Genomic DNA, 27469 nt, shown 5'->3' with positions numbered 1-27469 from the left:
GCCACCAGCAGGCTGTGCGACCTTGGTGACATCACCACATGCCCTCTCCCCGGCCTGCAAGTCTGGAGATGAAGAGGGTCACACTAGGTATTGGTGGCTGGGTTGTCCTCCCCAAAGGGGTGGGGAGGACGTTTTTCTGAATGGAAATTCGTTGCTGGATCCCTGGCTGGGTTGCTTATCTCTGATGCTATTTCAGTCAGCAAGAAACCGCCAAGCATGTGCCAGACGTGGTGGTGGTAGTGTCAGGAGGAGAGCAGGGGGATGGGAGAGGGGAGCCGGGGCAGCTCCTGTGCTGTCAGACAGCCATGAGCCCCCATCAAGGTCTCAGCCAGTGCCAGAGATAGTGGGGGTCCCCTGGTGATGGGGCCGACCCCATGGTGGGTGCATGGTGGCTGAGCTAAGTGGGATCAGTGGCAGGGTGCACATGAATGCCGATAAGAACCGGGAAGTGGTAGCCAAACTCCCAGTCTCTTCAGGCATGGCTGGGTACCCTGGGACTGGCAGAGGGGGAGGCAGCCTGGGGGCTCCCCAGGAAGACCCTGTGGACAGCTTAGAGCTGCCCTGCTCATGGGGTCTGCATGACCACCAGTCAACCCATCTTCTCCAGGTGGTGAGGGAAACAGAGGGAGATGGGTTCACCCCCTCCACCACCCCCAAGAAGGGAAGTGCTGGAAGAAGGGTTCGCCGGAGTCAAGAAGACGCTCAATATGAGTTATGCATCTTGCTCAACTTTATTAGTTTCTAACACTACTTATATAGAACCGATACACATGCATATTCGTAAAGCAGAAATATAATTGGTTAGTAGTCTCTAAATGCGTGCGGTTCTCACACCCCTAATTATCATGACTAAAATAAGCATTCTGTCCATGTAGCTAATTGTGTTGCTGTGCTTCAGCCTTGTAGTTTGTTACTCCCTATTTTCCAGTACCGGTCCCTATCTTTCTTGGCCCTGCACCTGCTTTCCCAGCAGCTGTAGCTTGTTACAGCCACGGCCTGTTGGCACAACGTAATTACTTGGTCTCAGGATTCAAGAATAGCTCAAGGCTACCTTTCTTGTTAACTTCAGCACAGCAACTTCAGTACAATTCTGATTACAGGCCGGCTCTAATACCAGGCCTGGATTGTGCAGATCTTCAGAGATTCTAAAGCCATGCTTCTGCAGGGAAATTTCATTGTAAGAAGTAAAAATCGCTTTTTTAGACTTTTTTTTTGGTTGTGGGTTGTTTTTTGGTTGTTTTTGGGTTTGGTGTGGTTTTTTTTTTTTTGACAGTCTATGGAGGAATTTTCTTGCTGAATGCTTTTGCTTTTCAATTTGTGCAAGTTATAAAAAACCACACAGGGTCACAGGATGTTTCTGTGGGAGGTTTAATTCTGCCAGAAATCACTTTCTTCAGCATAGCTGTCTCTGACAGCTTGTCCCAAGACAGCCTTTACTATTTTAAGTTATTATAAAGATAATATTCTAAGATATTTCTTAAAAATCTAATAAATGCTTTTTGACACCTTGGGACCACTCCTTCAGCTTTCTCCAAAAGCAGCTGATCCAGGCTGCCCTGGCTGGAGCAGGGGGTGGATCAGAGATCTCCTGAGGTCCCCCTCAGTCTCAGTTACTCCGTGTTTTCATAAGCTGTTCTGCAGCAATTCCCTTTGGGAGGGGAGAGAGAGAGTTACCTTTGCCCCCACCCTACAGATGGGTAAACTGAGGCAGTAAACTTTGCAAAGCTGTTCAGAGGCAGGAGTGGAGACCAGCACTCCACGTGCCCGGTCACATGCTGTAGGAAAAACTCTATCCTGAAGCTGAACGAGAGCCAAGCCTTAAATAGGGTTGTTTCCCACAGCAAGGCTTTGCTGACCTCCCGTTTGCTGGGATGCTGGCTCAGGCAGGCTCAGCCCAGAAAAACCCCACTGATTTTTGGGGGTTTCAGCATTTCTGTCAGTGGCTGGGAGGAGCATCTGGAACAAGAGACATTTCTGGACCACTGCACGCACTCATCCAGACAGGCAACACCTCCTTCAAAGTAGACGTTGTTGTAGCTGTTTTGCTCTGTGTGTCTATTGGCAGTGGGGCTAAATGAGTCAGAGATCTGGTTTAGTCCTGGGATTTTTCAAGGAGGACGAATCACCAGGGAAGCTTCTTCTCTGTTCCCCCTGTGGCTCGTGCAAATGATTTCACTAGCTAATCAGTACATGGTTGAATGTTAATTTGGGAGCTGTAACATGTCACTGGGGTCAGCCAGTGATGCCCTACGTGATTTTGGCAAATGGATGACACAGGCACTCCCAACTTTCTGTATCACCACTGCTTATGGAGGGAAAAGGGAACCCTGGTTGTGCTCGTGCTCATTTTGCACAGTGGGGAGTTGGGTCTGCAGCCTCATAAGCTCATGCTGGCTGGTTGCCCGATCCAAGCTAGGACGGGCCCACAAGGATGGGTTCCCAAAAGGCTTTGTGGTACATGGGTGCCTTGGTTTACCACCTGTTACATGGGGTTTTGCCAGCTAATGGAGGACCTTCCCACATTCCTCAAAACAAGCATATCTGTGTACTCACTGCCCTGTGGGGAAAAGGAAAGAAAAATGAAAAGGTCTGCTAAGCACCCCGTCCATCACTTTTGGTGCCCTACAGACATCCACTGATACCTCTTGAGTTCAAAGAACAGTCCCAGACACAGGGAGCAGAGCTGCCAGCTCAGGTAATGTGACCCTTGGGGACAGTTCACATAGACATGTGGGTGTGGCAGGTTGAAAAACAGAATCTTTGCAAGGGAATGGGGTTGCTCTTTTGCTATACATGAGAGCTGGCTTCTTCCTGTTCCTGATGGCATGTGGTGACTTGTCCTCTGGCACTTGGCCAATATATTCCTGTCTGGTTCCTACCTGCTTGGGCTGTTGTGTCCTGGTCCATGCAAGTTGGCTCATGCCTCACCTGTGTTATCTGGCCTATGACCCCAGCAGTGGGTCCTTCACCTCCGTTACCATGAGCTCACCTTCCTTCCCTGTTGCAGATACCACTTCTTCAGAGCAGGTTCTCCTCACTGTGGTGGCCTACAAGCTGTGAAGACAGAACAGCAAAGAGGTGGACAAGGAACACCTGGGCAAGGAAACAACTGGAGTTGTCTCTGTTGTCTGCCAGGCCGCCAGCCCTGTGGTCCAGGTTGGACTACTGATCTGCTGAATGGCCAGGTTTGGAAGACCTTCTGGGGGTCAAGGGAAACTCTTCACCCCTTCAGTTGCCTGGATGGTGAAAGGGCAATCTGGCAATTCTGTTCTCAAGAGCAGCACAGCATTGACATGGATGCATTGTGCTCATGTACAGATAAGAGAGAATTAAAAAAAAACCCAGTCCAAGGCACCTTCTCCTTTCCCACCCTGCTAGGAGATATTTGTTTGCCTTATAACGCTTTCCTTCACAAACCTCATTTATTGGTCTAAGGATGACCACTGACCTCATGAAAGTGTAACTGCTGCAGCCATCCATGAGAAACCCACTGGTCTCTGTCCTATGCTCAAGTCACAGAAGGTCTCCACATGTATTTTGGCATTCAGTTTCATCTCAGGATGATCCAGCTGGTGGCTTGGGGGCTGGCAATGGCTGGTGGGATGATTCTGCCTGTCTCTGAAGAGAGAGCTTTTTCAGAGCTTTCACCATGTGACGCTGGTGAGTGACAGGGCTGTTGTGGGGGCTGATAACTGGGTTAGCTCCAGTGGAAAATGCTTCTGCCTATGCTCAGCAGGACCTTGGGTCATCCCCCACTGTGTCAGCTCACAAAACACCAAAGACCCTTTTCCAGCCTGTGCTTCACCTACCACAGTCAGCCACCCCCCCCGGGGATTCTGCTAACGAACGGTGCTTGAAGACTATCATCTCCCAGCAGATAGCAGCTCCCCAAGGAACAGGCAGCCTGGCAGTAACGATGCTGATGGTGAAACCTCCCATTAATCACAGAAGCACAGCTGCCACCTCCCCACACAAGCAACCAGAAGTAACCACATCACTGAACAGACAAAACATGCACATTTTTCCCCTGTCATGTGCTCCAGGGTGTTTTCTCTCCCCTGTGCTCAGTGTCAGGAGATGTCTGGTGCTCAGATAGGGCTGCCCCCGGACTGTGGACCATACATTAAAAGATTGTGTTGTCAGCCAGTCCCATCCTTGGAAACACCAGCCTGGGAGACTCTATAATGTGCTTAACAGTCAAAACCACAACTTCCCTTCTTGGGAAGATAAACCTATTCACATGCCAGCAAGGGGGACCTCAGCTTCACCTCTGCCTTCAGAGGTGGCTCCTTTGGGCATTTACCTCCCTGTGGTGCTGAGATAGCATTACCAAACTTCTCCCCATGAAGCAAAACCAGGACAGTGTTGGCTTGGGCTTTGCTTCCAAGCAACAGCTTGGCAGGAGGGGTTATTTAATATTTTTTTTCTCATCCCAGGAACCATGTTTTATTTGAGGTGGCTACTTTAAAGAGCTGCTGGGGCCAAGCAGAAATCCAACACTTGGGAGGAAAGAGGCTAATGGCAAACTTGGGGTATGCTTGACTTCCCCACCTTGGAATAAATCTAGTGACTTCCAGAGGAAATGTACAGACCCCTTGAAATTACACCTGTATCCTCAAGTCCTTGTCCTGCAGACCTCACTGAGATATGTTGCCATTGCAAGTGCTGCCAACTCCAGACCTGTATCAGAAGGCTCACCAAGTCCTGTAAATCTCTAAAGCCTTCCTGTCGTCCAGCTGCAGGTTTGGTTTTGTCCCCACAGCTCCTGTAGCTCCACAAACCTTGCTGTTCCTGGTGCCCCAGGACCGTGGCATCAGGTCCTCCAGGCTGGGGATGGATTGCCAGGCTTGAAGAACCATGCCCTACTTCTTCTCCCTCTGTCTTCTCCAGATGAAGACTGAGAAAGCCAGGTTTCAGGTTCTGCTCGACAAAACAGGGTTGTGGGCCAAGACCCTGCCTTCCCAGGGCTTTGTAAAAGTGACCGCTGGAAAAACCCAGTGAGATGCAATGCGTAGTTCACAACTGCAGCCACAGCTATGGGGTCCCAGTTGCCCTGTCCGTGTCTGATACGGCTGAGCTTTTTGCTGTATTAATACATTTCCTGCTGGCTGGAGCTTCCACCAGTCCTGGGAAGGATCAGTCTGACACCAGGAAGGGGTCATACGCCTTGGGGTCTGGCTAGCCCAGCCAACGTCCTTGCAGAAGGTCTCTCCATATGTACACCCATATGAATTGAGATGTGTTTTCAGGAAGAGCGTTTTCAGATCTTACCCAAGGAATTTAATTAGGAGTGTCTCTACTGGGCCAGGAGGCTGTAGGTCTGACACAACTGCTTTGCCAACATGTTCCTCCAAAACCCCATTTTTCTTTTCCTTTCATAGATGTGGGGAGCATGGGGTGGGTGAAAGATGGTGTATGTGTCTGTTCATGCCCATGCACCTCCCCTCCTTCCCCTGTCCTCTTCATCACCCTCCCCAGCCCCTTCCCCTCTTCTCAGCAATGATAAGCTTGAGGATGGAAAAAATGTTGTCACACATATCTCACTTCCAGTGTGTGGGAGTGACTGACAGCGGCATGAAGATCTGGACAATAAAACCTCCTGACAGCTTTTGTGTCCATCCCAGGCATGGGGACATGGTCCTGGAGGAAGGGCCGAGTGCTTGTGGGGCTTGGGGAAGGGTGCTGCAAGTGGTGGCCCTGGGGAGGAAGATGGAGAGGGGAAAGGGCTTGTTCAGCCCTCCTCATCTGGGGTGCAAAGTCCTTCCCCAAATTCAGCATTGTCTCTCATCCCAAACGAAGAGCCACAAGCTTTTGGCTGCAGGTGGCTTTGCGGGCGCGCTGGGGAGCAGCCTGACAGCTGCTAGCCACAGTGTTTGTTTTGGAGCATCCCCACCGGCCAGCGCTCCCTCCCTGGGGCTGGGGGGGGCTGCACTGCTCCAGCACTGCTGTTCTTCCCTGTAGGGCTGCCAAAAAAGCCCAGAGCACCTCGCCAGCAGGGTGAAGTCATTTATTTATGCCTGGAAAAAAAAAAAAAAAAGAAAGTACTTTATTACACAGCCTCTGAGATGCTAGGGCTGACCTACTGCCAGGCTTTCACTCTAATGTGGACAGCTGAGGTCAGCACAGGGCAGTCCCAGTGGCTGAGTCTTTTCTTAGGCCCCTTGTAGGGGCATACAAACAGGACATCAATTTACTTATGATAAAAAAAAATAAAAGAAAAAGTGCCAAGGTTTTGCTGGCAGAGGTTCATTTGACTGACAGAAGTGTGTCCGTGGTGGCAGCTCACCCTGGGCTCCCTTTGCCATCTGCAGAGATAAGAAAACCCTTGTAAGACATAATTTCTTGCCGTTCCTCTGGCTCTCAAGGGAGATGTGGAGGCCAAGGAGATGGAAGCCTTTGCTTCGTAGATGTTCAGATTGCTTACCCAATGCAAGGGCTTGGCTCTGCCTGAGATGAGAGGAGCTCTTCTGAAACAGGGCTTGGGTCTGAGAGTCCCTGACAGTGACTCTGATTTTATAGCACTCTGAGTTTTTCAGCATCTATTTTCTCACTGTAATTACAAGTGAGAAGGATTTTTACAGAAAATCTGGTTTATTCTAAGCAAAAAAAACCACCCCAAAACATTTTATAAATTTTCCAACTGGAAAGAGAACCATTCATTGTTTACATTTCTGCCCCATGCCTTGGGGGCTGTCATTCCTCTCCCTAAAGTCTCCATATTCCTCTAGAGCACTGCTCTCCTAAGTGGGGTATGAGCAAGATGATCCATTGAAGTGGTGGAAAAAATATTCTTTGTAACATTAATAAATAATATAAAATAAAATATATTAAAAGACCACTGCTGTAGGGAACCATCTCTCTCCTTGGGCTGCAGCATCCATGTCCCACAAAGCTTTTCCCTCCCAAGGGCTGTGTTGTAGCAGATAGGAAGCACAGTTTGTTTTGGGTTTAGCCAAAAATATTTCATACTTTTCTGATCAAACCACATTTCTGGGGGAGAGAAGAAAAGAGGGGGTTGCATTAGGGGTTATTGCTGTTTTATGGAGAATTAAGGTTTTCCATTCCAAATTAGGAAAAAATTGCCAAAAACATTTAGAAGAGGACCTGATGCTCCATCTCCAAACTATTTCCATGGTAAATTTGTACCCAGCCCTGCCTGAGATCACTGTTGACTGCAAGCTTTGGGTATGGGGCAGCTGGATCACCTCCCTCTCTTTGCCCTGGCCTCCTCCTTTGCTGGCAAGGGGCAGCTTTTAAACACTTTCCAGACAGTCACGCAGGATTTTCCAGGTTGGCTGCCTGGGATATGAAAGGTTAAACTCTCCCAGGCCTTAGTAGGAGCTGAGCTGGGTGAAGGCATCGCCCTTGGCTTGGCTGGGCTTTGGCACAGAGGCATTTTCTTGTCTGTGGCAGCTGATAGCTGGCTCCATCCTGCTGGGAGCAATTTCCCTCTGCAGCCCCTGCCAGCGAGCACACACACACACACACACACACACACACACACGCACACACACCCCCCCCTGTGCACACCCAGGCAGGCGTGCTTCTTACAAGGCTTGCATACAGGGGCTCCCCACCTCCTTTCCCTTGCAACCCCGGCAGCCTGTCCCCGAGATGTCATCCTGCCCCTGATAAGGTGCAGAGGCGGCTGTGAAAGGAAGGTTCCCAGTTGCTCCTGGCGCCAGGCGGGGTAGAAGCAGACATGTCTAACCCTGCCTTCCCCGGCAGCGCCTGCTTCTCTGCAGGGCCAAAAACAGATGACATCAGCCCCTTGTGGTGCCCCCTCCCAGAATCTCGATCAGCCCCACCGAGAGGCGTGTGCATGGAGAAGTGAGGAGGAAGAGGGAAGGTGGCAGGGAGGAGGTCCCGGAAAAGGAGGGAAGATGAAGGCTAGAGCTGGAAGTTGGTTACTTTGGCAAAAAGACAAAGTTCTGTGAAACTTCACCGGCTAGATTTCAAAAAGGTGGAAAAACTGGAGGCTCATTTCTGGCAGGTCTTGTTATCAAGGAGAGCCTTATCTGCTCGATGGGACTGATGGCTCATGCGAGCCAGAGTGGCTGCTGACCTCTGGCTGAGCTTTCCAAGGCCTCCAAGGAGCCGAACTGTCACTCAGTGGAGGGGAGAAACATCCAGGAGAGGGGACTGTGTGAAGGCTTGCCACTGTGTTTGCAGCCTGCAGAGCGAGAGGAGCAAGGACAGGGGTGTTTGCAGCCCTGGAGCACACGGGAGCCCAGTCCCTTGCTGGTTTAATCCATGGTAGTAGGAGGAGCAGGGGAATCACTCCGTGCTCAGAACCCAGACAGACATGGGACTGATGATGTCCACTAGGTGTCAACCGGCATAGTTGAGTCACTGGTTTTACTGGTTTCCCTCTGTTTTCTCCAGGACAAGACTGGTCCCTTTGGGATAGATAGCCGAGTGGGTTTAGGTTAAAGCCAGGTGTGTAGCTGATGGTTTTAAAATTCAAGGAAGCTTTTGGGTGGGAATTTTGGCCACCTTGTTGCTTGCATGTCCCAGATATCACACTATGTGTTTCCAGAGATGAACCTTCCAGCTTTTCTCGCAAGAAGACTTTCATATACCTTCGTGCCCCCTCTCTCCTTGCACCTCCAAGACATCTCTGTTTTTGCTCACCCTACACCACCTCCTCTCCTAGGTGAGGACCTGCTCCTGGGATCCTACTCCAGAGTACATCATGGTGAGCAGTTCCTCTTCCTTCTTAGTACTGCAGCCAACAACATCTACTCGCTGGTGAAAATCTGCTGTAAATGAACTTGGCCTTGGCCCATTCCCACTTGTAATGCCACTCAACAGATCAGCATATGGAGGAAAAGAGGCAGTGGTGCCCCTCACATAATATTGTGATATGGTTTGAAATACGAGAGTTTATTTTCTTTCACTTCCTGAAACACTGCATGGATGAGGCATGGGTGAAAGTGCCCCAAAGGTTTTGGTCTGTGCCGGCTAGTCCAGATGACCATGGCATGACTCAGGGAACAGCACAGGCCAGATGGTCTTCCTACCATGCAGGCATCGACTATAGGGGTGGAAAGCTAAGCTTTCCTTTAATTTCCTTGCCTTGCCTTCTCTTGCTTCCCTTGCCTCACCTTCCCTTCCTTTGATGTGTGTCCCAAGCCTTTCTTTCGGTTGGGTGCCCAGGGTAGCAGGGTTTGCAGAGATGCTCCCCAGCCAGGGTGGTGGTTTGCTGGATCTGGTATCTCGTCCTTCTTCACACGCGTGTTCATCATTTCTTCTCTGGTGAAAATTTTCTTCCTTTTTTCCCCACTAAGAAAACCACATTTTTTTCAGCTATTTTACACACACCCCAAAAGCACGTGCTTTGTATGTGTCACTGTTCAGGGCCTGTCCAAAGTCAGGTTGGATGCTTCAGTCCTTTACTGTCCCCAGACCCACAACGACCCTCAGCCTGGGTTATCCCTCACCAGCAAATAGCAGTGAGGCTAGAAAAGCTCATTTTGCCTTTATCATCAGCCTTATGAGCAGTTTCTCTTTTCATTTAAACCTTGCACTATGCAAGTAAGATTTCACATGAGAATCACTCCATGCAGAAGCAGGGCAGATACAGAACCCACCATACTCATGGTGCAACTGCCAGGTGAATTGTTTTGCCCATGGGAATGGGATTTCTCCATCTCACCCATCTTTACCTTGTGTTAGAGGTGAATAACCTGAGCCATCCGCCCAGGTTTGCCTTGTTATGGGGGAGGAAGAGGTACTTCTGGAGGCCAAATCATACCTCTGTCTTGGATCCATCTCCCTGAAGAGGATGGATCCTGCTGTGGTCTCTTCTGTAGACAGAGCAAGAGATAAATGTTGATAAAGGGTGTAACAGAGACAGAGATAGAGGTATGGGTGAAGAGAGGTTTCAAAACTGCTAGGACAAGCCCAGAAGACCCCTTTCTTACTGTCACACTGGAAGGGCACAGGTGTCCCCTTGGTCAAGTGCCATATCTGCCAGCCTTGCGCAAATGTTCCTGATACCCCAGCACATCTCAAGCAGCATCAGACCCCAAGCATTAGGCAGGATGGTTCCATCTCAGAGGGAAACACAGCTGCACTTTGGACCCAGAAGGACATACAAACCCAACAGGTTTATTGGTGATGCACAAACCAAGATACTGGTGTAGGCGCGCAGGTGTCTGAGAGCAGATCTATGTACAGTTGTGGTTGCAGGGTCACTGGGCTGGTCCCCCTGGGGTGCCAGGGTCCATCGCAGCGCAGCCACTCTCATCGGCAGCAGCGCAGACGGCCATTGCTGCAGGTCCCTTCCCAGCGCTCCATGTGGAAGCAAAGCCTCCGGCAGTGGCCGTGGTTACTTCTGCATTGCTGGCTGTCTGAAAGGCCTCTTGCTGCAGGGGGAAAGGGGACAGAAGACCTGCTTAGGGGACCTGCAAACCCACTTGGAGCCCTGCTGGTGTTGGTGGCTGAGCAATGAGATGCTTGCAGTTGGCAACAGGGAAATTCAGCTGGCTTCATGGTGAAGGTTGGATGTGCTTGGGAGGAGCACCTCCCTCCAGCAAGCATTGGGAGTCTCTTAATGACTAGCCTAGGTGAGATGGCTAGCTCTGGGTTGGCTAAGCTGGGTTAGATGAGTTAGGTGAAGCAGATCCCTCAGGTAATATCAAAAGTCAGAGAAGTGTCTTTTTGGAACAGGTGTTTTACCTATTGGTTTGTTTGGAGATTCTTGTGATTGTTGGTTTCTTGGTGTTTTGGGTTGGTTTGGTTGTTTCAAATCTGCCTGTTTTGATAAAAAGGGTATGTGCTGCTTCTCTTTACACACAGCAGGAACACCAAGTTTGGGGTTTCTGGAGGCAGTGGTGGACATCCACCATCAGTGGAGTGGGCAAACCCTTCTCTCTCTCTTCTTTATCCCTAGGACTTCAGTTAGCTAAACAAGAACATAAACAGGCTGAGCAAGTAAATATCTTCTTGGTTATCAGGTTTGTTTTCTGTGAAAGTTATACCACCATAGTCCTAGTAACATCATCGTGACCTCACAGCTGAATGAAACCTGAATTCCTAACATATATATACAAGCAACCAGTGAAAAAGCCAAGCCAAGGAAGATTTTTCTATTAAAACAGAATCGCAGAAGAAAACATGAACAAAAAAATAAACCAGCAGTCTTTCCCCCTGCAAGATGCTTTTCATTTCATGGTGTTCTCTTTGTTTTGTGGAGGATGAGGCTTGTATCCTGGTCAGGAGCAGAGCTCAGGCTCCTGGCTTAGGCTTAGCATTTCTGGGTGGGTTTGAGGGGTGGAAAGGAGGGGATGTACAGTCTATGAACCTGGAACACCTGCATCCAGGAACTTCATGGAGACCATTTCAGAAGAAAATTGGAAGCAAGAGTCAGGTCAGCCTTGGTTTGACTTGAGGGCCCCATCTTGTCCTTTTCTACCTCAGGGTAGGAACCTGTCTGTTCTCTCTCCACAGTCCTGCAGAATCCCCTGGGAGTATTTTGTCCTTACCGGGAATGTCCTGGAGGAGGAGAATGACAATGACTGCAAAGAACAGCTGGAGGATCTTCATGGCTGAATGTGGGTGGAGGTTCCACCACGAGGAGGAGTGAAGGGCTGTGAAGAGATGGAGAAGAGGGAAGTCCTGGATTTATATTGCCCGAGGGGTTGTGTAATGCTCCTGGAGCAGAGGGAACTTTGTCAATCTCAGATGCATTACAACATGACAGCAAACAGTTGCACTGGGATGTGCCCATTCTTGAACACACCATGTTACAGGAAAAAAAAAAAAGAAAAAAAAAAAAAGAGTTTTTTTTCAACAAATTGCACCGAGCACTGGGGAGTCTGCTACTGCTTGCTCCTGGAGACAGGATGTTGGAGCTGACCCAGTCTTGTGTTTGTGGGCTCGAGCACTTGATGTTAAAATCCCATCCAAGTGTTTGCAGTATCAAAGTGGTTGGTTTTTTTTTCTTCCATTTCCAGCTCCCAGTCTCTGTGTTTAGCACTGACACAGTCAAGGATGAAAAAATCCAGTTTCCTCTTCAGCACTCCCCGTCACACAAAGTTGGCTTGAAAATCATGTGATCCTTAAAAAATCAAAGGTCTGTTTGCGTTTCCCAATTTCTAGGCTGCAGAGACTGTTTGCCAAGGTTTTGTTTACAACTGTCAAGAAAAAAGGCAATTTAGCGTCTTATTCATTTATATATTTATTAAATGAGAAAGCTGGGATACCTCTCCATAATTATCAGGAGCAGGAGTGCTAGGAAAGGTTGTGTATTGCACCTCTCCCAAGAAAGCTGGCAGGCTTTCTGGTCTGTACTAGTTCTCCAGGTCAGTTCCAGGAAATCAGTAGAGGTGGGACCTGACTTTCAGCTTTGGAAAATAACACACAGCAAATAACAAGCAGAAATCTCCCCTAACAATAACAAATAGAGGAAGAGGAAATAAAAACTTTATAAAGGTTTCTTTTTACAGCAATGACACAGCAGAGGGCATCACTAAGTCTTCCATTTTTCCTTAATAAGTCACCTTGATGGCTTTTTACTTGGAGGCTGGATGCCAGGTAAACCCAACGGCCTTCAGGCTGCTTGAACAGAGCAAGGATCACCTTCATCAAACAGTGCAGATAAGGGGCCCTTCACCAGCTGGACTTTGGATCACGGGACACTCTTTGAACAGGGTGTCCTGCAAACTAGCCACACCGAATGCAGGGAACGAAAATGAGTCTGTAACCCCATCTGCAGCAGGGCTGTTAGCCCGGGCATGTGCAGAGCCTCTTTACAAGTGTTGGGTGCTTTGCAGATTTGGTGGTACTGCTTGGTGTGGTGGTGGAAGACCATAACCCCACCATGTATCTCCAGCGAGAGAGATGGTGCAATGGGGCTGGGGCAGAGTTTCTCTAGTAGAGATGAGATTGCAGCTCTTGAGCTACAGCCCAAGCAGGGAGGAGCGTGTGGATGCTCATATCAGTGTCCTGCTCTGAGTATGTGACCTGACGTGTCTGAACATGTGTATGCAGGAAGTTTAGCACAGAGCCAAAGTACCACATGGCCATGGTGTTCCTGATGACTGATGGCAAAACGCCATGTTTTATCTCTAGCTCAGCTGCTCTCCCTTGGTGGGAGCAGCACCATCTCAGAGGATGAGCTGTGTCTGGAGCTGTTTGAATGCTGCAGGCTCCACAGGGGCAGGCAAAAAAGTGGCCAGGATGCAACCTCCACACCACCACAAGCCCCTGCTCTGCAGCTGTGGTGCACGGGCCAAGCTGCAGAATGTGTCTTGGGAAAGAAAGCCAAAACCAGCCAGTGCCAACATAAAGCAGATTTCCCCAGAAATCAGGGGATGGAAGTCTCCGTCCCCTGGGTAATTGCTCAAACAACAGCTGGGCTTCCTCCTTCTGGCATGGTCCCTATGCCGTGTTGGCCTCAGCCTCTGGTGAGCCTACTGGGGCTGGCCCAGCAGCCTCCCACCCTTCCCCACTCCCCAGCATGCCACCAGATTTTTTTTCAGAGCCCACCATGCACAAAGGCTGATCTGTGCTCAGCGGCACTTGGCACAGAAATTAGCTCCTGGCTGCCTTAGAGGTTTTGAGGTGGAGGAGGAGTCAAGTCAATCTGCATCTACCCCATGGCCCCATATGGGAAGGATGTCTCCACTGACTTCATCTGCCTTTGGGTCGGGACCTGAGCAGTCTAAATTTTAAATGCAGCCTGGGATAAATTGTGCCAGCGGGAGCAAATGCTTTGGTGATTGAACCCTTGCCATCTCGCAATGCCACCTCTGCCTCCCCATCCCACTAGTGGCTTTTTACCAAATCTAGAGCCCAGCAAGCACTCATGCAGCCCTGAAGTTCAGCCCATAAAGAACTGACCGTGGGCTCATCTGTGGGCTCAGCCCTGGCCCAGAACCCCCCCATGACCTTAGGCAGGCTTTCGTTATAGACTGCAACACAATCAGCTTCACCCAGTCCATGGGACCATCCGCCTCCTGCCCATAACAGTGGCCATATGGGTAGGTCTGAATTAGAGTAAGCACAGTATGTCTGTGATACTTATCTCAACCTTTTTTCTGCTCTCAGGCTATTTTCTGGTCTGAAGAGTGAAGTCTTCCACGCTAATATTCTTCAACGGCGAGTTTCATAGGACTGCAACCAGTTACATAAAGGAATAATTTTGTTTCTTTTTTTTAAATGTGTCTCTCACCAGTTTCCCAGTAGTTCTTGTGCATGATGAGACTGTGAACGGTCAGACCCCATTTATCCTCCAGACGTTTCAGCACTTTTCTGATCCTTTAGACTTCTGCCATATCCCACCAAAACCACCCAACACCAGTCCTGCTTTGCAAGAGATGCTTCTGGACTCAGCCTCTGTCCAGAAGGCTCTGTTGTGCCTCCTGCCTGCTCCCCAGGTCCCCTGTCAGCCCAGGGGAGATGTTTGGAGACAAGTACAAAACCCTACGCATGTTCAGGACTGCAGGTGTCTGGTGGGTCGTACATATCCCTGAAAACACACAGGTCTTCAGGCCCTTAAGACATCTAAGTGCTTGCTAAAATTCATGGAGATCCAGCACTCATGTCAGACACCTAAACAGGCATCTGTTAGCATTTGGATGCCCTGGGGTAACGAAGACACCCACACTGGACTGGAAGGTGTGACACCAGATCTATGTGCCCTTCTGCTGTGGCAGCTGGAGGTCAGGGCTGATACCCTGGACATCTCAAACGCATCTGGTACCTGCTGTGTGAGCCACATCAAACTGATTACCTTGTCTTCCACACTTCATACTGGCCTCAGCCTGTATCATGCTCTACTCCACCTGTGAAATCTCCTATGCTCCTGGTCTCGCAACATATTGCAGATTATTTGCTGTCTGAGTGGAATAATATTTCACTTTATGTGGTCTGAATCTGCAAATCCCTCCTTTCTCCCTATTTTTTTTTTCAAAATGCTGTTCTTTGCCCCACAGCAAATAGGCACAGTATACCTTGTGTCTGCACAGCTAAGCTTTCCCTGCCAGCTGCATGGCCTCATCCACATGTCTATAATGGATGGTCCCTGGCATGTGCCCGTCTCCAAATTCTGCCAAGAAACAGTTTGGCAAAGTGCTAGTTTGCTGACAGCATGTGTGGGTACCTGGTAATTCCTGAGACTGAACCTCATGCAATTCGATTTACTTGTGTAATTCAGAAGCATGGATTCAGCCTCTGAATCCAGATCCATTTCATCTTCCTAGCATGCCCCTGGAGCTGGGCTGTGGTAGGGTGATGATATCTTCACATGGGGGTGAAGGAAGGGCCAGGCATGCAGGTGACTGCAGGTTTGCATGGGATTGCTGGGGCCATAAGAGACAACCTGGATCTAGGTGGCTTGCCCAAGGCTGTGAGATCTCACATTCCCCAAGCAGGAGCCCATCCCACCAGTGTCCTGCTCCTGATTACCAACTCTGTTTACAATGGCATTTTTAGGGCAGAAGCGGAAGGTTTCATCTCCACCTGTCTCTCTCTGCCAGACAAACACTGTCCTGTTGCCTGGGAACAGCAAACAAACTCCAGCGAGGGGGATGTTCACGCCACACTTTGGGGAACTAATGTCTCCAGTTATTCATGAAGCTTGTGTTGGTTGACAGATGGGAATGAGGGTAGGGCTGTGCCGTGGCTGTCCGTATAGCTGCTAAGATGCCAAATATACCTCCCAGGATGTCTGGATGGTTTGTGTCTCTCTTAGGAGCTGGTATAGGTCTGCTAGGGTAGTACTGAGGAACCCGTTTTGTAGCCTTCTGAGCTCTGTCATGTACAGATAGCTGGAGTTAAAGGCTTAACCAAGCCTTTCCCACAAAAATCCTCTTCCTCATTTGTCTTTCTCCTATAAAGGCATGGGAGACTTCAGAGTGAACCACTAGCCTGATTTAAATTCTCACCAGCCTGTATCTTTTAAGGGATGGTAGACTTCACCTTCTCCTTAATTCTGCCATTCTGGCTTCCCCCTTAGCTTGCCTGACTGTCCTTTCTACTCCTGCATGCAATCCTGCAGGTAAAAGGTTGGATTCAGATGAACTCCACTTGTGGGTCTTTGCTCTGGGAAACAGTCCCAGTTTGGCAGGACTGTTGGTCATGGGTGGAAGTTCTCTGGCAAAGGGTCACACTGGGGAGGTGACTTTTACTGAGTGCCTCAAACAATGAATATTTGGGGGGTTTTGGATATAAAGGGTTGGAAAATGGTGTTTGAGGGCCTGTAGGGGTGTGGTTTCATGGTGAATGAAAACATGCAGCTGAACAGCTCTGTGCTGAGTGGGTGAACATGGTCCCTCAGCCAGAGGAGTTTAGTGCGTCCTCCTCCCTGGGGTTACAGTGTACGCCAACCTGGGCATAATTAATTTGAGCAGCATTCCTTATCAAAGCATCTCGTACTGTTTATGCTGTTTAAGCAGCTCCTCATGAGCTGTGCTGGTGGCTGGGTTCTCTGCCCCAGGTGAGTTAATGGGTCAAGAAACCACATCAAGGAGCAGCTGTGTAGCGTTGATGGACTGGAGGGTGCTGTTCTCCACCCTCCACCACATCCTTAGTGCTTTCTCCCTCCTCCCCTCTGTGTTAGGCCAGGTAGCTGAAAGGAAAGTCAGTTCATCTTATTCGTCAGACAGAAATGATGATGGGGTTTTGTTGCTCTTTTTTTGTTGTTGTTGTTGGGTTTTTTTTATTTATTTACTTACTTATTTATTTCCAGCCAGATCAGCAAGCGGGAGAACAGACACTGGGGGGAGAGTGGGACCGTGCCTTGTAGCAGCAGCTTGCATTTACATTACTTCCAGAGAGGCAATGTTGCCTACAAACTGTCAGAGCATTCCCACCTTCCCTGATTGAAATCTGGCTGGCCAACAGGTCCAAAATGTAGTGGGGCAGAAGGTCCAGCCACAGGTGGGGGGAGTTACAAGGTGAGATACTTGAGCCCATAAGTTTCACTTTCTGAGGAAACCAGGCTATAAATTTGGTGGCTAAGCATCCCTCAAAAGGCAGGAATCATGAGCTTTGCGGATGAATGTGAGAAATAAACTGTTTTATTTGGAGAGGTGCCTTGATATGAAAGCCTGCCTGTGCTCTACTTGTACATCAGCATGTGTTGGAGAGGGGCTGGATCTGGGGAGGAATTTGGCTCTGGGCTCAGCCGTCGTCTCTGTTTTCAGTATCGGTTCCCAAGCCAACAGCCAGCTCTGGGTAACCCAGTTCATCCAACTGCAGCAGATCTCCAGGGGAGCGCTGGCATCTCCCTATGTGTGTTGGTGTCCTGGGTTGTGTTATGATGACCTGAGGAGAATAGCTGGGCTGCTCACAGGAGAATGGAGTCACTTGGATGAATTAATTGTTGGACCTCTGGCAACAGGTCCTGACCTGGGTAAGGTCAATGGGAATTTTCCCGTTTGATTCATCAGAGGAAGAATTTTGTCTCCCAGGGAGGACTTTTCCCTGGCTCTGACCAACGCCTCTGCTAATTGGCATAGCTCTCTCATTACATCATTGTTTTCTGGCTTTCACAGAAATGATTGACCCAGAGAGAAATATTTTACCTGGAAAGGGAGACCAAGAGCTAACTGACAAAGGCAGGGGAGTGTCAAAACTTCATGCTGAAAAAACACAGAAGGGCTGAGGCTGGATCTGGAGAGCTAATGGATTTAGGCTGATGCAACTCTTAGGCAGAAAGCTGCTAGGTGCAAACAGGCTAATTGCTTTGGGATTATTGCTGGGTGATTACAGAGGAGCGCCAGAAATGCAGTCCATGGATGAGGAGAGCCTGTCAAAGGCAATGGCACACAACTTTCAGATCCCTTTCCCACCATGTTTAAAACAAGCCAGCCTGGGCTTTCCCTTGGTCTTGCTGTGTTGTGGAAGAGAGACGTACCTGAGACAGCCCTGCTCATTTTGCATTTTCTGGTCTAGGTGTTGGCTGGTGGACAGCACATTCCTGCCGTGAATCCCATGGGCAAAGGGGTCTGTATGCATGAGGGGGATCCCTGCTCCTTTTCTGTGTCTTATTTCTCTGGCCAGCCCCTCCCATTGCCTGTAAGAATCTGGCCCAGCCTGGAAAGGAAGAGTAGATATGGGAGGGGGCTTGCCTGAGAAACACAGACCACAGTTGACTTTATGTCAAACCAGGTAGCTTTTGCATCAAAAGTGATGGGGAAACAGTCTGTCCCCATTGCAACTGTGTTCACTGGGAAGTGAAACAAAGGAGACAGCATCACCCTGCTCTGCTGGGAAGGTGTGGGCTGTGGTGTTCACTCCTGGTTGGTGGGAGAGAGTGCATCCCACCGCCAGCAGCTTTGCTGAGTGTCAGCAGGAGTCACAGACGGCCACTTGCTGTTGTGTTAAACTTTTAGGTTTATTGCTTTCAGGTAAGGAGAAAGGCAATTTCTCACCTGTGCGTGACAGGTAACAACCAGATGCCAAATAGTCTGGGTGGCCCCAATTTCTTCTTGTCACAGTGTTTCTGACAAAGTCACAGCAATAGCAAAAAGCAATGTGTTTGGAAGTTCACGAGTGAATCCACAGCCATGTTCTTCCAGGAGAGCAACAGTCACAGAAAGGCACAACATTTCCTTTGCAACAGCAGGTCATTCCTTGTCAGTGGAGCCTGCAGCTCTCCACATATTGTGGTTTGCTCCTTTGGAAATCTTCAGCTTTTTGCAGTAGTGGGTGACAAACTTTTGCAACAGAGAATGATGGGTTCAAAGCAGTAACTGGCCAGATATTCACCAGAAACACAGTTTCCGACTCGGCACAAGCCCCCTTCATGGTTACAGTTGTCTGGTCCATGCGCATCTCCTGTACAAAGAAGGAGCAAATTAGTTGGTAAAATGCAGGAGGCTTCCTCGGGCACCACGTCCCTGGCCAGCCAAGCCGACAGTGCAAGTGTGCGTGGAGCCCAGGCATGCGTGGCTGCATGGAGCACACCCAGGATCCCCGTGCCAAAGGACAGCTTTGGACACCTGTATTAAAAATCCCAAGATGCAGAGCCAACCTCACTCAAGGAACATTTTATCATGCAGTTGTTTTTTCAGGATGTTGGCAAAGGCTGCTCATAGGAGGTTGGAGCAGTTGTTCTTGCCTCACCAAGGAGGCAACTACAGCCTGGGAAAAGGCAGAAACATTTTCCCAGAGCACAGGATGTCTCGTCTAGCGCTTCTCCAACCAGTTTGCTCCTACAAAGGCAGCCAAGTCCCCCATTTTCACAGCTGCTTCCCTGCTTATTTTTGCATTACCCTGAGGAATTAAAACATGCATTTTGCCAAAGTACCTCACCCTCTATCTCATCCAGAAACCTCAGGACACCTTTCCTCAGTACCTACAATGTTTTGATTTGATTACACAGTGAGGAAATATTTTTCCTGCTCCCAGATACCTCTGTTTACCACCCTCGGCCTTCCTGGTCTTACCGTGACCGGTCAAGGAGATGAAGATTAAAATGAAACAAAGGATTTCCATTGCTTTGGTTCTGCTGGAAAATTGCAAGGCTGAGTGTGAGATTTTGCAGAAGCTTCTGTGTGCTGCTGGCATGCTGGATGGCATCCGGGAAGAGGGAGGGAGTAGGCAGGAGTTAATTATATTCCAGTCTCGGGAGTAACACTTGCTGCTGAGAAACCTTCCGTGTCGTTCTGACCCAGTGCTGCGGCTCCAAACAATGTTGACTTGCTTCACGTTTGCTGGTTATCGACTTCTCCGGTTCCTCTCCCCGGCAGCTAGCATTTTGGACTGGTAGACTGCCAGCTGCAGGCAGCTTGGTGGAAAAAAGAGGCTCAGGGGGATCCTCTGCCCTTCACCTGCAGGAGCAAAGTCCCCAGGGAGCCGATGGGTGGGAGGGTGGCATCCAGCAAGGAGAGACTCCTGAGGAGCTGCAAGGAAGAGAACGGTGCAGGCTAGGAGTGATTAATTTTTTTTAATCTGAGCTCATGTGAATATTTTCTCTAGCTGAAACCTGGGTGTGATTTTTTTCCTGCCAAAAAAGCCATTCCAGCTTTGGCTTCTGTGGAATTTAGGAGGCTTCATTCCTAAGGGTGATTGAGCACACAGCACTGGTGGAGGAGGGAGCTGGCTAGCTCAGCAATGCACCACTTGATGGTAATTATGTGACAGATACACAGCTCTTGCTGTAAAATCAGCCTATGATAGTCCAGCTGTCTTTGCCCAGCTGCTGTCCCTGCCTGGTCCTGCTGTCCCTTCAGCTGTGTTAATATAACTGTTTGTGTGAATGCATGCTAACCTGAGTAGTTGAAAGATCAAGGTTCTTTCAAATTAAAAAATTCCCTTCTCTCTAAAAAACCTGCAGTTCAGATGTACTTGACTGATAAAGTCGAAGTTTGCTGTCCTGGATCAGTAGGCATGAGAAGCTTGATTTATGTCACTTGCGATGCCTAGATAGTGTGGATTTCTGCATGAGTGTTAGTTGCAGACAAGATGTTCTGGAAAACCAGATACCTGGAGTCATCTCCAGTGGCACCAATATCCAGCTGTGGGCAACTGAGCAGGGCCTTGAGGCCAAGAAGGACAAAAGACAAATTTCATCTGTCTCTAGGCTCAATTGCGTTAAAGCATCTTGCTTGAAGGTTGACCAGTCAGTCTGATCTAGGGCAGCCAAGTGCTGGCAAACCCTCCGTTTTCATTGTCCACTTAATATTCTGATTACCTCTTCACTCCATGGTCACCTGCTGGACCAGAAATAGGTCCAACCACCCTCTTGGAGTGAGAACTAGCCCCTTGGGAGTGGGACTGTTCCCTTGGGTTTAAAGCAAGGAGCTGGTTGGGACCTTTGCACAACTGTTTGAGCACTGTGGTGTTTGGATTTGCCCCTCTGGGCTGTGTGGTGGGCAAACCTGCAAGGCAGGTCTGGCAAAAGAGCTGGAAGCTGTGGACCATTTCATGCCAGATAGATACTGATCTTGAAGGAACAGCCAAGTCAGCAGACTGCCTGCTGCACTCTGATAACAATTGCCAGTTGGCCTGCTCAGGTTTTGCAAAGGACAGAGTTTTTCTACCTCCTCTCCCCAGGACATTTTTTTGATGTGTTGCTTTTTCAGTGCATTTCCACTCCAACAGAGAGGTGTAGGCTTGATTTTATCCCCTGAGGCCCCCTCCAAAGCAACATTGCTCCCCTCTCCTCATCCTCTTCATGCCTTATAACTGATGACAAAGCGTGGCTGGTCCCATGCCTCACTGTGTGCTGTATCTTTGTCTCCCTTGTGTGAGGGTGAGATGTACCTTCTCTTGAAGGGGCTGTAGGACTGCTTGCTGCTCCTTACTGTCTCTGAGACTGGAAGGTGCATGGTAGGGCAGGACCCTTTGCTTGCTGCCCTGTGTGCTGGTCCACTCAGTAAGGATGCAGGGAAATGTAACAGCCCTGCATATAGAGCAGGAAAGAAAGATCTTTCCTGCCAGTGGCCCATGACAGTGTGGATCAGGTCAGCCTCGCAAAGAGTCTCTGGAGGGTCTTTTGTGGGTGCACATCTGGACATCTTTTGTGTCTGGATGTGGGACAAGAGCTTGCATGGAAGGGGCAAGACATGTTGCAGTCTTGTAAAACATGAACACCTCACCTCTTTGCTTTTTGCCTGTGTGAAATAATTCTTTGCTTTTTGAGACAGCTGTTCCCAAAAGGGACTTGTCCCACTGATAGCACACCATTTGTGCAGCTTGCTAGAATCAGTTAAAAATCAGGTCTGAGGGGACTTCTGCAGTCCATCCCAAGCCTAAAGCATGGCCATCTTAAAATCTCCCTCGGACATGTACGCTATCGATCTACCATATCGAGTGCACTGTATATACACTATACACCTGTGGATATCTAAGTACTATCACTGTTAATAGCATCTTCTCTGTGTTCCCTGGGCCAAGTGCTGTGGACAGGCCCATCCTCACCATGTGTAATTCTGCGTGTGGCTTTCCATACTCAGGTACATAGTTGGTTCTCTCCAGAGTGGAAATGGGGTGGAAATGGTTAAGAATACAGTATAGACAATCCAGTGCCCAATATCTCCATGCCAAAGGGGTGGGTGAATGTCCAAATACACTGTTGTGTTAATTCCAGGGGCTACTAATGCTAAATTTTGTAGCTGGACTGGGGAGAAACATTTCTTAATGAAATCAGGGGTAACAAAGGCAGAATACTCAGTGCCGGGGTTTTGAGGGCAGTAAGCCTTTACTTACATGGATAAGCAAGAACCTTTACACCTCTTTGGCAGAGTTGGGGTATACCCCTCAACGAGCCCCTCCTCCTTCCCCCAGATAGCCCTGGTCCATGGATAGCAGCTGTGTGTGTCTTAGGAAGGCTGGAGGAACATGGTGCTAGCTTTAAAATCACCTTATGACATAGCAGTCAGTTGGATGCACAACATCTGCAAATCTGAGTGCTGTCCTTTCCATTTGGCATTGACCCAGCATCTTCTGAGAAACGATGAACACTTGACTGGGCAGCTGCAGCTGCTAGGGTCTTGTCCTCCACCAGTCTCCGTGGCTGCTGAGCCATGCGTCTCTTTCACACCCCCAGGTCCTTCCGTGTTTTGGGTTTGTAACATGCCTTTGTGGGTGGGTGAATGGCTTTCATGGCAAGGTTTTCATCCATGGTTGTGGTGACTTTGGTGAGTCCCTCGATGAGTTTCCTTGGGAGCTGTGCAGACCATACTCTTTTCTGTGTGCTCTATGTGCACACAGGCCCCAATTTGGGGCGAATAGCAGGTTCTTTAGCCTTTTGACTCATATCTGATAGCAGCTCAGTGAAACTTTCTAGCAAGCCATTAACTTGCTAGTTACAGTGCCTCTTCCCCCCCCCCCCCCCCCCCATGCTAAAGTTGAGCATTGCCCTCCATGATTCAAGGAAGCTGAGTTCTTGAATAAATGAGCAAAGCAACTACAAACTACAAACTGTTACCACCCAACCGAAATCAGCTAAAACTAACAGAAAGAAAGTGAGAAGAAAGAAAATGAAAGTAAGGCTTAATGGTGAGAGCCCATATGTAAGACATCGGAAGTCTTAGGTCCTACATCTGATCTAAACTTTCTGGATACCTCTGTACTGTCCTCTGGAATTAGCATCCTTGTTCATCAGTGTCCTGGACCAGTGTGAGGACAGTGTCTTCACATTAGCTCTGAAAGTACCTTCATGCTCAGCTTTAATCAACATCAATTCACCTCCAGGTCTCAGATGAAAAAATGTCCCTTAGAAATGAATGAGAAGCAAGCAAGACATGCCAAAGTAAGAAAACAATTTCACTTTCACTGTCATTATGTTGATTATGGACAAGGGAGCATTTATTGAGGAAGATCTGAGGCTCCCACAGCTGCCATATGTGCTGGAATGGGACCTTTTAGGACGCCACATTTTCTAAGTTCCTCATATATACCAGCAGCAGAGCATGGTGTAACATTGACCAGTCCTTAGCTGTTGTTGCACAGGACCGCAACCAGTGTTGACATCTCCCACCTCTCACCAGGCACCCAAGAGCAGACTGAGTCCTGCATGGGCACACCACTACTCAGACTCAGGGAGGTGGCAAACAGGCTACAGAGGCACCAGCCATGTGTCTGGGGACCAGGTAGGAGAGGCTGACTCTGGTGTGGTACTGGGGGTGTATTTACATGTGGGAAGACTCAGTGAGAACAGAAACTGAAGCCGATTTATTGACTTCACTTGATTTCAGTAGTTCATGGGGTAGGCCATAAATCAAGTTATTTCATTTTTGAAAAAATCCCATTAGAAAAAGGATGTATTAATCTCCTCTCCTACATTTTCACTTTATCAAAGCTTGAACTCCTTCAATACATCCTTACTAGTAAATAAAACAGGGCAGGATACAAGCACTGGGGTTTGGTCAACCAAACTGTGAAATGCTTAGCATATTCCTGGAAAGGTTTTTGTCCAGGCTAAGTATTTCTCTCTCAAACAATTTCTAAGTGTGTCTGGGATCAGGGATTGCTTCCATCAAGCAGTCTGGATGCAGCCATCTGTTTCTGGAGGAGAGGATGGATGTGGCTGGATTACGATATTTGGCTTCAGGGCTAGACAAGAGCCCCTGAGATTGCTCAGTTTACTAGAACAGTTTTAGCAATTCTAATAATGAATTGGCATGAAAATGTACTGAGTTTTCTAAGAGTGAGTTGCCAGTTTGGAAGGTATAAGGGCTGGGGAAGACCTGGGTTCTGTTCCCAGCTTGCACAGACTGGCAGTATGTTCTTGGGCTTTGGAGTCATTAGGGAAAGGGGACACCTGTCCTCTGGCTGTTCCTGCATCTGGGTTTGATTTGCAAATCATTCCATTTCTACCTTCCCTCCCATCTTTCGTCCGATCTAAACATGATGATCAATCCCCATCCCTCTGAAACACCTTTCCCCACTCTCAAAAAAGGAAGAAGACGGCCAAAACCATGTCAAAGACCACACTGACAACGTACTGCCATAGACCATCCAGCTGCAGCACCATAGCCTGGGCTTGTGTATTTTACAAGCACAGCACAGCTCCAGAGACAGCCCAACATTTGATTTTGTCCACACTTCAGTAAAGCGCCTGGGTGGTGCAATTCACATCAGGACTTCAACCTTGACATATCTCAAAGGCTTGTCTGATGCTTTGCATGTCTAGATTTTGAGTTAGATTTGTGCTGGGTAAAGGCCACCATGGATGTAGACATGGGGGGTCCCAAGGGGGAGTCAGTGTTGCTGGTACTCCTAGGCACACTGAGAGTCTTTCTGTCTGAAAGACAGTGATATGTGCAGATGCTGAGCAGTGGGTGGCCAGACAGAAGCAACTAGGCTATTAAGATTTTAAAATAAATTCTTCCTGGAAAATAACTTGCAATGGCACTAGGGAGAGGTGGATGGGAGGGGATCAGAGAAGCAAAGCAGAAGGAGCTTTGTACCCTAAAATCCTTCTAGCAGGAATTTATTTTAATGAAAACAGAACTACCATGTGTTTCAAGGCCAAACTGAAGTCTTGGGATGACTCTCCAATGGGTGACTCCTTTGCCAACTCTGAATATCTCTCTCTCTGCAGCATGGTAATGCCTGTCGATAACCAGTGACGATCTCATCTCCCCTGTAATAGCAGCTGCTCCTGAGGCTGCTAGAGCAGCTGTCCTGGTTGGGGGCATGACCTGTAAACAGCTCAGCAGGGCACTCAGAGCCACCACTACTGATGATGAATTAAGTATCACCTAAATCCTCCTGCCCTGCAAAACCCGCATAGCTCATGGGGAGGAGCAGGCAGTGTTGGTGCTTGGCACGGTGTTTGATAAGGGACACCTGGGTATCTGAATGCCTGAGTCAGTGAAGAGGTGGTCCCTGGCTCATTAAACATTCTGCTTTCCACACACCGTCAAGGATAGATCAACAAAGCATTTTCATCAACATACATCGAGCTTTGGAAGAGCCACTTTTGTTTCAGGTTTGTGCTCAAACCTGTCCAGCTTTTCCAGCTGTGGCAGTTGGCTTTCTCTGTGTATAGATCTTGCTCTGCTCATGTCATTCAACCCTCAGAGCCATAGTGGAATGGGGAGTAACCTGAGAGCAGCCTCTCACCTGCAAATTTTTTCTGTGCTTCACTTCTTTATTAGCTGTTTCCTTCAATAAAAAATGCTTAATTGTCCTCAGTCCTGTAAAGCAACCAAGTATAACAACAGCATGATGCTGGTAGGTAAGATAAGGCTAATCAAGAAGACTGTAACAGAGAGATAGCTCTGCAAAGAGATGTTTCCTTTTGATGACTCCCCCCAGTGCACGATGTTTAGTATTGGGGTGAGGCAGAGCGCCAGGGGCAGCGGCTTCCTACAAACATAGTCGCTGTCACAGTTTTCTCAGGAAAACTCAGTTTCTTAAGAAATGAGAGAAAATTGGCTGCCTCTACTGGCTTCTGAAGCAGACAAGCCATTTACAGCATTGCTTCTCTTTCCATGTCTTTCTGTTCTTGTTCATCCTGCCAAGACTCCTCCAGGAAGAGCTGCTGACATTTAAAACTCCTAAAATAACACAGATTAACTGGTGTAGGCAGACCATAGGCCTGAGCTGGCATCTGCTACATAATGCTTATATATTTGTAGGTTTTTTTCCTTTCTTAAGGCTTTTTTCCCCTGCATGTAGTTGTATAAATTCCCTTCCCTCTTTAGCCAAAAATACAAAGGGCAGACAGCAGTCAAAGCCAAAATGCTTAAAAAAATTCTCAGATAATTTGTAAACCTTTATTCCCCTTTAGTACTCCATCTTAGGTAAAAAAAAAAAAAAAAAAAAAAAAAAGGCTTCAGAAAGGTGCTGCTGTTCCCAGCTCCAAGCCACACATACCTGCCTGATTTGTGATACAAACTCAGGGAACACCTACCTAGAATCCTAAAATAGTCCCTGAACTACCAGCAATAGACATGGCAGAAAACACCCTCAGGGATTTTAAGAGAGTGCAAAGAATTTCTTGCAGCATGAATACTTCTAGGAGAAAATTAACTAAATTAGTTTGAACAACTGATTGGAAATCTCATCTGAAGAGGGTTCAGGTCCAGTTACTAAGAAGCCCTGTTAGGCTCTTGCTTGGTTACCTAGACTTTCCTATGGAGAGATGATGCTGTTACTGAAACAGTTTTCACATTGGCAGAGGTCAGTAGCATTTTATACATCTTAAGAATGGAGGAAAAAAGTGTTTCACAAAGGTCATCTCAACTGTCTAAATATTGGCTGACAAAAAGTGGGGTCACTCTTTGGTCAGTGAGGGATGAGTGTGACGATGTTGCCAGTGGATCTGTTCCTCTTTGTGAACCAGAAGAGCAGCCTAGGATGACTAGGGTGATGTTTAAAATGCTGATCTAGAGAATGACTTTTCTGAAGTGTGTGGTGGGGACGTGAACAAGCCATTTGCATTAGTTCAGGCCAGAGGAAAGGATGTCTCAGCTGTTGAGATACAGAATAATGGACGTTTGCTGCCTCCCATCCAAGGTAGGTGCCACAGCTTGTGAGATGAATGCCACCCCTCCTTGTGTTCCTTTGCAAAGATGTCCGGCTACTCCGCCTTCAACTAGAGAAATTAGAAAGCCAGAAGTCATGATTGGGAGCTGCTGAGCGCATGAAGATGATGCTCAGAAGCAAACACTTATTTGTCTGCATTCTGAATGAAACTTCTACAGTTAATAAATTCAAACTTACCACAGAGGGAAGCACAAACCACATAAAATGAATTTAGATAGATTTGCCCAGTCACACATGAAGACTTCCCATAGGTGGTACCTGGGCTCAAATGGGTGCAGTTTATTGGTGGAAAGAGGGAGGTGGGGAAGGGCAGTTGACTGACATCCTGCTTGGGAGAATGGGGGTTGAGTAGTGTACACATGGCCTGGCCATGCCAGTTGGACATTCCTTGTTTCTATCACTTTAATAGAAGGAGAAGACATTGCCCTCTATAGGAAAGGGAAAGGGAAAGGGAAAGGGAAAGGGAAAGGGAAAGGGAAAGGGAAAGGGAAAGGAAAGGAAAGGGAAGGGAAGG

The 27469-nt window shown here is 48.4% G+C and overlaps 2 protein-coding genes across 2 annotated transcripts; both read right to left on the bottom strand.

The window, feature by feature from the left end:
* Nucleotides 1-712: 712 nt before the first annotated feature.
* On the bottom strand, nt 713-18237 carry DEFB125 (defensin beta 125). The gene is made up of 2 exons (XM_080388326.1): nt 11490-18237; nt 713-10370 (listed from the first exon to the last, which is right to left on the bottom strand). The coding sequence occupies exons 1-2, from the start codon at nt 11548-11550 to the stop codon at nt 10249-10251; spliced, it is 183 nt and encodes a 60-aa protein (XP_080244452.1). The 5' UTR covers nt 11551-18237; the 3' UTR covers nt 713-10248.
* A 90-nt stretch (nt 18238-18327) lies between these two features.
* Nucleotides 18328-27398, bottom strand: LOC308064086 (uncharacterized protein). Its single transcript, XM_080388010.1, has 2 exons — nt 19304-27398; nt 18328-18953 (listed from the first exon to the last, which is right to left on the bottom strand). Exons 1-2 carry the CDS (start codon nt 19531-19533, stop codon nt 18641-18643), a joined length of 543 nt encoding a protein of 180 aa, XP_080244136.1. The 5' UTR covers nt 19534-27398; the 3' UTR covers nt 18328-18640.
* Between the last annotated feature and the right edge of the window lie 71 nt (nt 27399-27469).

Source organism: Falco punctatus, assembly GCF_963210335.1.
Source record: "Falco punctatus genome assembly, chromosome: 5".
NCBI lineage: Eukaryota > Metazoa > Chordata > Aves > Falconiformes > Falconidae > Falco > Falco punctatus.
The sequence above is the reverse complement of the archived record's forward strand: the minus strand, read 5'-3'. Positions and strand labels throughout refer to the sequence as shown.